Source organism: Miscanthus floridulus, chromosome 10 (genome assembly GCF_019320115.1).
Source record: "Miscanthus floridulus cultivar M001 chromosome 10, ASM1932011v1, whole genome shotgun sequence".
NCBI lineage: Eukaryota > Viridiplantae > Streptophyta > Magnoliopsida > Poales > Poaceae > Miscanthus > Miscanthus floridulus.
Genome location: NC_089589.1, coordinates 85,566,679 through 85,580,890, shown reverse-complemented (window position 1 = coordinate 85,580,890; position 14,212 = coordinate 85,566,679). Strand labels below are relative to the sequence as shown.

At 42.4% G+C, this 14,212-nt stretch overlaps 2 protein-coding genes across 3 annotated transcripts; both read right to left on the bottom strand.

The window, feature by feature from the left end:
* Window positions 1-2,849: 2,849 nt before the first annotated feature.
* Window positions 2,850-4,711, bottom strand: LOC136485000 (6-phosphogluconate dehydrogenase, decarboxylating 2, chloroplastic-like). The gene is given in 3 exon segments (XM_066481953.1): window positions 2,850-4,024; window positions 4,026-4,115; window positions 4,117-4,711. Coding segments are annotated over 3 exon segments (1,515 nt in total). The 5' UTR covers window positions 4,612-4,711; the 3' UTR covers window positions 2,850-3,094.
* Window positions 4,712-7,556: 2,845 nt separating this feature from the next.
* LOC136484999 (bifunctional dihydrofolate reductase-thymidylate synthase) lies at window positions 7,557-13,746 on the bottom strand. 2 transcript variants are annotated; one of them, XM_066481951.1, is made up of 12 exons: window positions 13,542-13,746; window positions 11,824-12,350; window positions 11,322-11,721; window positions 11,204-11,248; window positions 10,442-10,510; window positions 9,803-9,864; window positions 9,649-9,723; window positions 9,396-9,561; window positions 9,029-9,152; window positions 8,521-8,627; window positions 8,274-8,386; window positions 7,557-7,952 (listed from the first exon to the last, which is right to left on the bottom strand). In XM_066481951.1, exons 2-11 carry the CDS (start codon window positions 12,237-12,239, stop codon window positions 8,276-8,278), a joined length of 1,575 nt encoding a protein of 524 aa, XP_066338048.1. In that variant the 5' UTR covers window positions 12,240-12,350; window positions 13,542-13,746; the 3' UTR covers window positions 7,557-7,952; window positions 8,274-8,275. The 2 variants fall into 2 exon arrangements, with proteins under 2 accessions (XP_066338048.1, XP_066338049.1); XM_066481952.1 differs by having other exon boundaries at window positions 10,442-10,507; window positions 13,542-13,703.
* Between the last annotated feature and the right edge of the window lie 466 nt (window positions 13,747-14,212).

Below are 14,212 nucleotides of genomic sequence, written 5' to 3'. Positions count from 1 at the left end.
ATTAGATTAGGCATAGTATAAGTTTGCTGCGCATGGGAGATCTTTTCAGTAGCAGTACAAGTATAGATGAGAGCAGAAAGGTGATAACTGATAATACCTATAAAGAATGCAGAACTATCGAAGCAACAGTTAAACATCACGGGAAAAAAGCTACTAGGGACTAATAACTAAATATTAACCTTCCTGCAGAAATTCGATACAAAATGATGTGACCTTGGCACATTATCCCCAATGAAACATAGACCTACGTATGCAGTTATTCAATTATAATCATAGCATGGCAGCTTTTCAACTGCTAAACTGGAAGATATACAGGAACCCTCAAATCCAGCTCCAGAATATGATCAAGATTATATTCTTAATCGAGCAACAAACTCCATAGGCAGAGATATAGGGATCTTTTCACACATCGAGGGAGGGAGGGAGGGAGGATCAATGAAACTTTATGTGCAAGACAGTGTTCGATCAATGAAACTTGTATGTGCAAGACAGTGTTCGATCAATGAAATTGTATGTGCAAGACAGTTAACACTACCATGTTCACTCTGAAATGCAAGTTGCCAAATACATACATTTGTTGTTATTTCATTAATGAACAACAAAACTTGATATAGCATCACGGAAGAATGAATCACAATCATTTGGTTGGTGTACATTAGTTGACCACCACAAATAAAAACCAATATCAGAAACTCTTGTTAAATATGGAAATTATAGCTAATGTACTTGGTTAGTCTACATTAGTTGTAGGAAACAGTACATAACACTCAGGAAGGTTAAATACTAAAAAGATTTGGTCACAACATTTGCTGATCATCACAAGTTCTCAATTGTGATCAGAATTAAAATTATATGGCTGAATGAACTGACAATGTTCCTTGCATAATGCATCTAATGACATTTATATGACTGAACCACAGCTCAACAAACAGAGTAACTTGTCATAATTCATAAATGTAGAGTTTAAAGGCCCATTGGCCCAATTTGGACCTGTCTGGAATGGTGGCCCATTGGCCCAACAGAGTAACCTCAATTTACAGAATGGACAGTTTTGATCCTCAAAATTGACCTAGCTGTAGAAGTTCATCTGAATATAATCAACATAATAATCAGCTCTTACTCTATTCAAGATCAGCCATCACATGAAAATTTAGATAAACACTAAGTTATTAACAAATGAAAAATACCAAATGTTCTGCTGCATTAAATGGCAAATGAGTGAACCCCTTGAAGTTAACAGATGGTAGGGCCTCAGAAAATTCTGAGGAATACTAAAGTGACAAAACCATGACAGAGTAATCTACATAAGAAATGGTTCAAGGCTTCAAGCAGGTTTTACATGATAGGTTCAGTAGTGTGACAGTTAATTTTCAGAATTTAACACAAGGCAAAATTACTAGTAATTGCCACAGCCTTCATTGAGCAAACCATGCTCAAACATCCGCATCTCAATCGATTTGACAAAGTTGTGCAGTTATGTGTAAAGAAATAGTCTAAATGCCAGTACCAATTCTTACAGACAATGATATGGTCCCAGAAATTCTACCACTAGATGGTTGCACCACACCTATCATCCCCATATCGTAAGTGTTTTGCTCTTCAAAAATGCAATGAGCTAGCAATTCATTTCCATATGTTATTAACAGCACAGCATCCCTACCACATATGTGTCACAATTATTAAAACTTGATTGGTATAATAGCCTGATAAAATCAACAAATCATTGTTAGCATAGAAATAGAATCATAATCTACTCCCTCCATTCCAAATTATAAGTCGCTTTGACTTTTTTGGTACATCCATTTTGCTACGTGTCTAGATATAATGTATGTCTAGATACATAGAAAAATCTATGTACCAAAAAAAGTCAAAGCTACTTCTAATTTGGAACAGAGGAAGTACAAATTACAACAAAGAAGATGAATATGATTTCGCTACAATGCATTTAGAGTTGACCATTTAGCTGCAGCAGAGTCATATAGTAGTTTAAGTCATTAAAAAAAACCTGCAACTGATAATAACTTCACGGGTCAAACATGACATGAACTCAATTGGGAATATCTAGATCTAGATAGCTCTTTATCGCTGATCCTGCCCTAGCAAACATGTTAAACTCACTAACAGCACATGTATCTGACTTGAGTATTTGACACAAGTCTGCCTACAAATAAACAAGTAAATAATCATGCATATAAGAATATTATATTTATAGCCAATTATACCGAACACAAAATAAAACTAATTTGATTATCCATACTAACCAACCAAAATGAATAAAATAAAGGTTCGGTGTGCAAATTTAAGGAGTAGACATTATAATTTATAACTTCACAAATTAGATGTCATAGAAATTACACAGCCACTTCAAGTACCAGCTTAGTTGTATGAAAATATTAAATGGAAGCATCTTTATTTTCTGGCAAAGAGTGGGTACTATTATGCATATTTCAGAAAATTATTTCTGATTAGCATAGCTGGCACAGTAAACTACGAGCATCAAATTATAACTTTTTCACTAAAGCCGCTTAAACAAACAGGCCAGGATCATTGGCTTATAGGTAGAGATCCCCAGGCATCTAGGTTTATCAACATAAGATTCTTTTTTTAAGGGACATATATGACTCATGAGTTACCTTCAATACTGGGGCACTACGACCTGACAACTGTAGTAGTTATTATTTCTACACATGGCATACCATTCTTCAAAGACACCATTGATTTGAGAGGTTATGATGCAAAACTCACTACCCTTAGTAGCAATTTCAACACATTTCAGATAAATGATGCAAAACTCACTACTCTTAGTAGCAATTTCAACACATTTCAGATAACTCTTTAAAGACACAACATTGGGATTTGAGAGGCATCATAGCGATTGCATACCAAAGTTAAGAGTATCAAACTGGGTGTACCTAGATCACAGTAAAACTGAAGCTACACAATGTTCTTCAGTTGCCAACCATACAGTACAGCATTATTCAAAGTACACAACTTGGATCTAGAAGCATAAAGACAACAATAGTAAAATGAAAGAGAACCCACAAAGAGAAATCACCCAGAGCAGCAAACAGCACTGCTAATACCAACCAATTCCTCAAATGGCTGCACCATTGCTTCTCCTCGCCAGCTTGTTCCATTCTGTGTGGAATGAACCTGGACGGTCAATGCGCTCATAGGTGTGTGCACCAAACAGATCCCTCTGTGCTTGGATCAGGTTTGCAGGCAATCGACTTGATCTGTAGGTATCAAAGTACGAAAGGCTAGCAGTCATTCCTGGTGTGCTAATGCCAGCCTCCACCGCCCGTGCCACAACCCACCTCCACGCATTCTGCCGCTGCACCATCTCCCTTGCAAACTCTCTGTCAACAATCAAATTGGCAAGCTCAGGATTTCTGTCATACGCCCTCTTGATCCTATCAAGAAACCTCGCACGGATAATGCATCCGCCCTTCCAAATCCTGGCAAGCTCTGCAAGGTTAAGGTTCCAACCCTTCTCCACACTCTTGGCTCGCAGCAGATTCATGCCCTGTGCATAGCTGCAAATCTTCGAGGCGTAAAGTGCTTGCCTGACCCTATCCACCAGCACCTTCTTATCAACATTAATCGTCTCCAACAGCCCTGCTGGCATCCCCTCTTCCTCGAGCACCCCAGCAGCCGCAACCCGTTCATCCTTCAACCCTGACAAGTACCTCCCATCCAGTGATGCGGCAATTGTGGGTGCTGCCACTGCAAGCTCTGCGGCCTGCTGCACCGTCCATTTCCCAGTCCCCTTCATCCCAGTCTTGTCTAGAATCTTGTCAACCAGGGCCCCGCCGCTCCCATCCAATGGGTCAGCCACGGTGAATATATCCGCGGTGATCTCAACCAAGAAGCTCTCGAGCTCGCCCTTGTTCCATTCCGCAAACACACCGGCAATCTCCGAGTTGGACAGGCCCCCAACTCTGCGGAGCACATCGTATGCCTCAGCGATGAGCTGCATATCGCCATACTCGATCCCGTTGTGCACCATCTTAACGAAGTTGCCAGGCACCACCGGGCCCAACGAAGGTGACGCACGCCCCGTCTTCCGTCTGCGCCGCGGCCTTCTCGAGGATGTCCCTGATGTTGTTGTAGGCAGTCGACGTGGCCGCCGGGCATGAGCGAGGGCCCGTTCCGCGCGCCCTCCTCGCCGCCGGACACGCCCATCCCGAGGTACAGGATCCCGCGCGCCGCGGCCTCCTCGATGCGGCGCTCCGTGTTTTGGTACCACTCGTTGCCGCCGTCGACGATGGCGTCGCCGGGCTCGAGGTAGGGGGAGAGGGCCTGGATCGTGGCGTCGACGGCGGGGCCCGCCTGGACGAGGAGCACGACGGTGCGCGGGCGGGCGAGCGAGAGCACGAACCCGCGCGGGTCGCGGTGGCCCAGCACCGGCAGCGCGCCCTCGTCCCGCGCGCGGGAGAGCGTAGAGTCCACCTTGGCGGCGGTGCGGTTGTAGACGGAGATCGGGAACCCCTTCTCGGCGATGTTGAGAGCCAGGTTCTGGCCCATGGTGGCGAGGCCCGCGAGCCCGATGCGCGGTGGAGGAGCGTGGGCCGCGGCGGCCGCAGGGGACGCCGGCGCCGGGGAGGCCATCGGTGGGTAGGGTTTGGGCGCTGGCGGCGGTGAGGTGATGGAGGAGGAGCGGAGATGGGATGTGGCCGAGGAGAGAGATTGGGGAACGGAGATGAAGGTGGGGAGAGGGGTGTAGGGGATAGAAATATTGCCCGGGGTTTTGGATGGGGTCCTGGGGTTTGGGGTTATTGTAGAAATTGTCCTCTTTACGAATGGGTTTTAGGAGTAGATTAGATTTTGCTTCCTCTCCTTTTTCTTACACGTTGGTTGAGCAATGAGCAGGACAGTTGAAACATCTATGACTTCCAACTATTCCACGACAGAAATTAAAAAAATTATGGTTAACATGTGCATGATTAAAGGGCGTGAAGAACAAGGTTTTGGGTGCAATCAAAGGTAAGCTTTGTTCATATGTTAGTAGCAACCAATATCTTGCATCCATGTTAACACACAAGGTCGTGACACACTAAGCCCGTGTTTAGTTGGCCGAATTTTGGAATTTGTGTGTACTGTAGCACTTTCGTTTTTATTTGGCAATTAGTGTTCAATCATGGACTAATTAGGCTCAAAACGTTCGTCTCGCGATTTCTAACAAAACTGTGCAATTAGTTTTTTTCGTCTACATTTAATGCTCCTGCACGTATCGCAAGATTCGATGTGACGGCTACTATAGCACTTTTTGGGAATTTGGGTTTGGAACTAAACGCGGCCTAACAAATATTGGTACGGAAAGGTAAGGCATTTTTTTCGAGATGCCATATTTGTTGTAATAAAATTAATGGTTGTGTCTCTTCTATTCATCTACTAAAAACACATCAATATCAACATACTTCACTTTGCCTAAGATCGCAGGACAAACACTTACAGTGATATAACATTATAGGTGTTAGATAAAAAGATCCTTTTTTGCTAGAGATAATAGATTCTGACGCAATGCAATAGCAAGGTGCCCACACCTTAACTATTTTGATAAGGGTAGTAGAATCTGAGCAAGATGCACCATGCCCCACATATCGGTTTCTTTATACCAATGTTTTAAGTGTTCGATAGATCATAAGTGTTATGAATACAATCCTACCGAGCCAAAATTGATTATTATGCAATTGTGCATAGTATCTGATCCTACTTAAAAGTTCCATTTGATCCTATAAACATCAATAGGATATATTAATAATCGTAACGAAAATCTTTCTAAGCCTCGGTCCTATATTGAGTTTTATCTGTTTATTCTGTCATATGGTTTCACTCTTTAGGATTGGTATATACATTAACTTTTAAATGATTTAGTGGATTGAAAATATTCACTTGTTATAACATGTATTCCCGCTGTACATCTTTGCTGGTGTGAACAAATTCATCCGAGTTTATATGATTTTAACTTACAAAATCATTGTTGTAGGATTTGATTACAATATGTCACAAATCTTTTAAAATATACAGGCTTTATAAAATCTGTTAGGACTCCAGTCATTTATGAACAAAACAAGTCCTACCTGCAAGCAAACAAAGTAGCCTACGCATGTAGGCGCACAAGCCACGGATAAAAAAAAATATAATGAGAAGCAAAATTTCGAAGGGACTTGAGGTGCTTCCTGCAAAGGGCCACCTCCACCTCACTCTCTTCCGTTATTTCGCCGCAGCCGCCTGCTGTGGTGGCTGCCTCACGGGCGGACTCATCGAGGCGGCCAAAGGGAAGGGGCGGGCTCTCCACGGAGCAATTTTTTTTTTCTTTTTACAACAAATCCACGGAGCAATTGTTTTACGCCTGAGGGCCCCTCAGCCAGTCAGCCGAGCCTGCCCCTCCTCCTGTCTAGAAGAACCTTTTGTATATATTATTATTATTATATATATATTCTTGTTTAATTATATGTAAATCCTACTACGGCTCTTGGACCAACCGTCGCACACAGCACAGAACACAGATCCTGCCTCCTGGGCTCCTCCAGCTCCAGGCTTGGCCGGTCGATAAGTCCAAGGGCCAGCTGCCGCTCGGCGCGCATCGGAGGCGCCCAACCCAACAAAGCTCGTGTCCTCAACTCCAACTCCAACTCCAACAAGGCTCGGCGGGGGCAGCCCTTGGCAACCAACGGCCGTGCGTGCTCCATCCCCATCATCCATCCCCCCAAGCCATCCATGGTACTGACTTGGCCACTTGGCCGGGCAAAAGTCATATTCGCTGCACATGTGGAGAAGACAAGGAACCCAACTTTGATTTGCTGATTGCTATACAAGCTCCGAATCTCCACAGGAAGCCAAGTGCTAGGAGCGATGGAAAGGCTCATGTAGGGATGAAAACGGATCGGATACGGACGGATATCACTGATATTACATTTGTTTTCATATTTATGTCCGGATTTGGATTCGAATACGGATAGTGTCAACTATGTCGGATAGGATACGATTGGATATCGACATCATAAATATGCGATTTGAGTATTCGGATACGGATATGGTATCGGATGTTGGATATCCGGACTCAGATACGGACAGATCTCAACCCCTATAAACGGATTCGGTTTCGAATACGGTCGGAAAATATCCGTACCGTTTTCATCCCTAGCCCTAGGCTCATGGCTACCGCCAAGAGGAACCTGGAATCCAAGCCTGATCAAACTTGACTCATCAAGAAAAAGAAAACCAGTGAAACAGCGAGGTCAGCTCTACAGACTTGCTGGGGCCGCATCATCCTACTCTTTCAGCATCTTCGAGCTCAACTGACTGCACAGTTGCAGGATTACTTAAGATTAGGAGTAATGCTAACGAGCTGCACCAGCACGGCTCCAAATCGTACACCAGTCGCTGCAAGTGCAAGCGCTCGAACTCACGTCTTCGTCATGCACAGCTCTAGACTTTCTGCCCCCCCAGCAGCACAGTACAAGAAAAACGCAGCAGAATGAACCTTAAAAACCTACCATCAAGTCGTTATCTTGCGTACAAACCGGAAGCTGAAATAATCAGGGCACGAATTAAGGCAACCAGATACCAAACAGTACGGAGTTCTTCTGCCAGGTACACAGCAATTTCGGTTACACTGATTCTCACGAAGGCAGTGGCGCAAACGTCACAGCCTCACGGGGGCACACACACCAGTAGGCCCTTGCAACAGGGTATGCCCAGATAATCTCTCACTCGCAGTTGAGTCATCAACTCGCTCCAGATAAAAGGGAGCCGGTTTTGTAGAGTTCGTTTAAGCGACCAGAGTACACGAATCGCGCGACTAATAAGGGGAGAAACGTCTCCCACAGAACATTCAGCGCCATCACCAAAAACAAGCTAGTGCGATGTCCGGTTAATTTTTATGTAGTAACAGTCCGACTGATTTCACCCACCGAGTCTAAAGGCTGGGGCTCCAGCTAAGCCACCTGTAAAAATTAAAAGAGCCAAACGTGAAGGCAACTATAACAAAAAAAATTAGTGCCTATATGCATTTAGTTCCAGACTCTGCAGTGGCAAATCGATGAAACGACAAGTGCATGGTCCTAGTACAAGACTGATGATATCAGGGGCAATAAGAGCAGTGTGACAACATGAAGCATCATTGTGACTGACAGATAAGGTTAATCTCAGCAAAATGCATTCTAACAGCCAGCACTACAACTCTGTTTTGTGCCAGCGAGCAAGTAAACTTGTAATGTCCAAAGATAATGACAATCCACCAGGAGAAATGACAGAAAATATATTACCATTACACTGCCATTTTCATCTCTATCTTCTGGTGAGGATCATAGCCAATCAGCTTGAAGTCTGATGCCATGAAAGAATCTATATCCTTTTTTGAAGGATTTATCTTCAATATCTGCACATAAGGCCCCACATAGAACTTAGAAGGTGCATGGTCACAGAAAGTAAACAAAAATAAACATCAAAGCATTAGTTTATATATGCAGATTTCATATTTTTGATAAAATAGTTCTATTAGGAGTGGCTCACTGGAAATGGTTTAGGCATCTTCTGAATTTGCTCCTCCAGAGCTCGAACATGAGTTCTATAGACATGAGCATCCCCTATAACATGGACAAAATCTCCAGGAGAAAGATCTTGCAAGATTAAGACACAAAGGGTTAAAGTTAAGACACAAAGGGTTAGAGTTGAAAAACAGACTACTAGCTTCTATCAGTTAGATACAAGAAACATCGAAAGAAACGAAGGGACAACATACAAAATGGCATCACAAATCCTTGCAGCAAACAAACTATTCACAACTTGTTACAAAAATATCTAGAATATAGCCCCAAGACTTGTGTGTGTGGTATGACAAACATGGAAGATTTGTTGCTACACGTAAAAAAGAAAATCAAAGTGCGGAATAAATGGTTCCAAATGAAACTAGTCTAAACTAGAACACTGATATACAGTACAACCAATAAGGTTTGTATTAAGGTGCACAATAAACATTGCACTAAGTGGAAATATTACAGTAAGGCATATAAGAACCTACCACAAACTTGAGCGATCATGTATGTCAGAAGAGAATATGATGCAATGTTGAATGGAACACCAAGCCCCATGTCTGCAGAGCGTTGATACATCTGGCAGGACAGCTCCCCATTTTCCACATAAAACTGGAAGGTGAGGTTGAATGCAAATGTTGTTAGTTGACAAAATTATCAAAAATAAGATGCAAGCAATGTTAAAAACATTATTATCAAGGAACAAATTTCTGTTCACCAATCTACTGTAATTTAAAAGAAAAAAAATTAATTTTCAACTTACAATGGATTAGTACAAGGGTGCACATCATGGACAAGTCAAAACAGGCCAATAGCTAACTCTAAGCTTAAATCAAGCTGACAAATAATACTAACTTGTGCAAACATGTGGCAAGGAGGAAGAGCCATCTTCTTGAGATCTGAAGGATTCCATGCCGACAAAATTATTCGGCGGTCGTCAGGATTATTCTTGATCTTGTCAATCACATCCATTAGCTGATCAAAACCTTTTCCAGTATAGTCAGCATGCATGTCAGTGTATCTGTCAAATATGTCAACTTTATCAGAAAACATGAACACGAGAAAAGAGACTGTACGAGGAGAGGAGAGGAAAGGTATGAAAGCTTACTCAGCACCAAAGTGACGCCATTGAAATCCATAAACTGGACCTAGATCACCTTCCTCCCTGTGTGCCAAGCCAACACTACAAAAGATGGCGAAGTGGATTAGATATCAAGAATAGAGTATAATTTATCTGCAGTTTATATCCAATAGATAGATACCTGTCAAGATATTCTCTTGAAGCATTGCCATCCCAGATATGAATACCCTTCTCTTGCAAAACCTACAAATTGAAGGGCGTGTTTAGAAAACAGGACCTTTCAAGAAATAGTTTAATCCACTCAAGATTTGGGGAAGAATTCTGACATTTTTTTTTTCTCGAACACTCAGGATAGCTGCACATCATTTCATTAAGGAAGAAAAGAGAGTGCATAGGGAAAATAATCCCCAAACAAAACACCTAAACCGCACGCGTGTGCGACCACACGCACGCACGTAAAGAATTCTGACATTTGTAAAGGACCTAAGTAAATAGTAATAGTTGCTTTCTGCCCCAAAAAAAAACCTAAAAAGGTTTGCATAGAACCGAACAGAAATGATACATGACCTGGGTACAAGTATTGTTGGAACTAACCCCTCAAAGAAAATGAGGGCAATCTGTTTCAAGTCCAATGGATAAGATTAAGGCATGTGAGTTGTGAATACACAGCATGGTTAAAGACCCCTCACAGCAGGTATCAACACAGCATGGTCTTTACGCATCATGGCATGTGAGTTGTGAATACAGATTAAGGCAAGTACCTACAATAAATCAAAACATTGGCTAAAGACAGCACTAGACCCATTTTAATCCTGCACACCTTTGCATTTGTTGAGCCACTGATGAACCAAAGGAGTTCTTCGACAACACCACGCCAAAATACCCTCTGCTAAAGAGCACATGTTATTGCATTAGTCAAGAAATGGCAGCTAAATATATGGAAACATAGTTCTTCAAACTTTCTTTTGGACTTTGGATTGGATTCTTGATGTTTAACAGATGGTGGCCTTACGGCTCTCTATTCACATGTTGAGGGGAATGTTTTACAGGTAAGCAGGTACGTATAAAAAAAAGAGTTACAGAGTGGTAGAATGTTTGAAAAGAATGTTGCACTGGATCTACATATCTGTGTCTAGATAACAATAAATGTAGCACACAAGAGCTTTATTAACACAATGAACTAGGATAAAATGTACTCATGGTCTCGCACAATATGTCTATCTTAATAACATATCAATAAGTGTATAGCTATCTCAGATAAATAATTACTAAACTAGTAGATGATTCAACAAAAACTGAGAATTAAGAAAAGAGTGTATGGGGGTCATAAAAGAAGAAAATTAAACCAGCATTGACTTGATTGCAAATACTGTAACAAAAGAAAAAAAGGACAGTACAATAATAAACATGCATTTGAAAATTAACAAGCACAAAGCATTAAAGACATACAAGTTGGTAAACACTGATTTGCCTTTGTTTATTCTCACATATCATAAAAAAACTAAACAATTTGCAGCACATTCCTATTGCAAATTTTGACTCACTGTTAAATCCGAAAACTACAACATATATGCTTGCGTACCTTTGTTGTCAGTAGAGGAAAATTTTTCCTTAAGCTGAACCGCATCTAATAAGAAAATGAATGACAAATTATTTTTCCTGGTTGATCAAATTAAATATTCAAAGTTAAGGCGAAATACCTGACACCCAAATTTTGACAGTGTTCCAGTTCCTGTCCTGTCATTTTTCTGAGCACCAGACCTTATAATATCTTCAACAAGATTGAGATATTGATACTCCTCATGGCGGTCATATACCATCTTGGGGAGAAAAGAGAAATTCTCTATTTCAAATTTGTCATTCTTGGTATCAACCTCAGTTGATTCCTTGCCATTTGACTCATGAGTTTCTGCCACTGACTTTCTAACACGAACAAAAGTCATAAAAGAATGCCTGATGTTGCTCTCTACCACTGGGAAAGATGAATACCATGGCTGGAACACTGAGAAGTCAACTGGAGGAATGAAAGTGTCACACTCAATGCTCGACTGAATGTGAGTTAGATGGATAGCCTCACATGCAGGTCCATTAAGATACTCTCTACATAAAAATATTGCAGAAGGGTGAATAGCATTGCAACACAGTTACATGCAGCAACAGAATACATGTACAGTATGTTGTTCAAAAAGGTAAATAACTCACCTCAGTACCTGCCCACCTCCTACAACAAAAACTTTCTCAATTGACAAGCAGTATGGAGTTGATGCTAGCAGTTCTAAGGCAGACTTCATACTTCCACATATAACAACATTCTCTACTGTTGCAAAATCAAAACTACCAGATCGAGTAAGTATGACATTCAAACGACCAGGCAATGGCCTTGACTTAACAGGAATGCTCTCCCATGTTTTCCTTCCCATTATAACTGCATTCTTCTTGGCAGGATCAGATGTAGTTAATGTAAGCTCTTTGAAGAATTTAAGATCACCAAGAAGCTTCCATGGCAAGACCCCATCCTTCCCAATGCCCATGTCACGAGTGGCAGCAACAACAACCTGATAGTTCCTCTGAGGACCATTCTGTGAATCACCATTGGCCGGAGCTGCAGCCATTGCCATCAGTCGGGACTGACTAAAGTGGTATGGTCTTGATTTGGTGCTCCGGTACAGAAACTGAGGTTTTCTAAATTGAGAAATGGGTGAGCAAGCGGTGCTGGGAAATCTTGCAACCTAAATTTGAGGGAGCATTATATAAGCTAGCAATTTGATTAACCATTAAAAAAATAAAGTATACAGAAATAAATCATAATTGAACAACAAAGGCCCCAGGATGTCCCAGTGTTCAATACAACCAACTGTAGGCAGATAAATTAAAATACAATGGCTCAAGTACTTCTAAGAGTTCAATAAAAGAAACTGTATGCATATGTTTTCTAAAACTCTACTATTTTTCTTTCGAAAAGAAGCAGACAAAACCCTCACAAGTCTGAAAGTTTCTATAGAACAAACATGTATTAAGTTCCTACTGCAACTTGCTCAACAAAGTACAGTCAGGCAAGAAGCTGCATTTTGTCAGAACTCAAAAGCCTTTAGATTCAAAATGCTACCGCAATACATTTCGCTAGTAGTGTATACTCTGCATGCATGTCGAGAAAACCTAGAGATGTACGCTCCAGCTCTGAGCACATCTGCAACTAACATCTGGATCCAGAACTACAAATAACAAACGTTATCTTGGTTGATTGCACTATCGCAGCAAATGGAATAATATAAAACTGTTATAAAAAAGAGGAAACAGAAAAGTGGCAAGACATGTGGTTCCCTAAATGCCGAAACTATTATACTATGTGACACAGTCACTTCAAACCAGTGTACATGATTACAAGTTTATTGTAAATTGTGGAAGGAGTTGGATTTTCAAAAAGGCCAAGTTACAATCAAACAGATAAAATAGAGCACACAATTCCCTTACTAGTATGCACTTAGCATGCAAGAGAGTAAGGGCATGACATTGCACCCACTAACAATTAACAGTGAAGTATTGATAGTAGCAGCAACTACATTGGTTGGTGAGAATCAACAACAGCAATGAGTTTGGTTGGTGAAAAACAACAATGAGTAGAACAGTTGTTGCAACTCCTTGAACGATAAAAAAGGCAGGAAGAAGAAACACTGAACCAACCAGACAAGCTTCCGGATTTCTAAAAAATACAGGAATTTCTACTGCTATATATGTTGAGAGAACAACCTGGCTACAGGAGGGGGGGGGGGGGGGGGGGGGGGCGCGGAGGAGATCGAAGTTTGCAGGCATACTACACTTGTAAATAGGTCAAGATCAGATCGGAACACAAATACCTTATACGTTAGGGTTTGGGCGCTCGGTTTCGCACAGCGTGAACGGAAGAGGAGGGGTGGAGGTACCTGGTGGATGCTCGTTGCCGGCGAACTGGCGAAAGGCCCGAAGATGGGGACCTGGGCACCTGGCGTACGGCGGTGGCGGCGGTCCCCCGGCCCCCAGTCGTCGCCACCAGAGAGTAGACACACAGCGCACTCGACGGGCACGGGACACGAGAGAGCGTATGCCGGGAGAACGGCCGAGCGGAAGAACAAAAGGCAGGTCGGCGGCCGCAAGGCAAAGGCCGAAGGACCAGGCCGGCGCTGTACAACAACTTTGTAAGGCCTCCTTTCGAGGCCGACGAATTTCAATTAGAAGAGGCCGTTTGTATATCTAGAATTGGGCTGAAATAATATCATGCTTTTTATTAGGCCAACGAATTTCGTCATAATTTTAGTTAGGGGCCATTTGGATATGGTAATGCCAGGAAGCGGGCGTCCATCCGCAGACGCTCGCTCCCTCTGCCTGGGCTAGATGGCTAGCAGCCTAACCGGCCACCCCACTTATTCCCTCCCTCTCTTTTACACACGGGCCTGAACGTCAGCTTTCCTCCTTCCTACAGATGAGAAACATAGCCGTTGCCTGCTCATACGAGAGCACGCGTACTGCGTCCTACACCTGCTCCTCAACCCGGCCCACATAGACTCCCCGTCGCCCCCCTGACGGGCCACTGCCCCGTGCGCCGCTCCTCGTCCCC

Excerpts from the sequence above, each read along its gene's own strand:
- LOC136484999 (XM_066481951.1), bottom strand. The coding sequence starts at position 12,239 with ATGGCAATGGCTGCAGCTCCGGCCAATGGTGATTCACAGAATGGTCCT. Across the intron at positions 11,722-11,823 it reads GGAGGTGGGCAGGTACTGAG|AGAGTATCTTAATGGACCTG; the intron begins GTGAGTTATTTA and ends ATTTTTATGTAG. Across the intron at positions 9,865-10,441 it reads GTGGCTCAACAAATGCAAAG|GTTTTGCAAGAGAAGGGTAT; the intron begins GTGTGCAGGATT and ends TTCAATTTGTAG.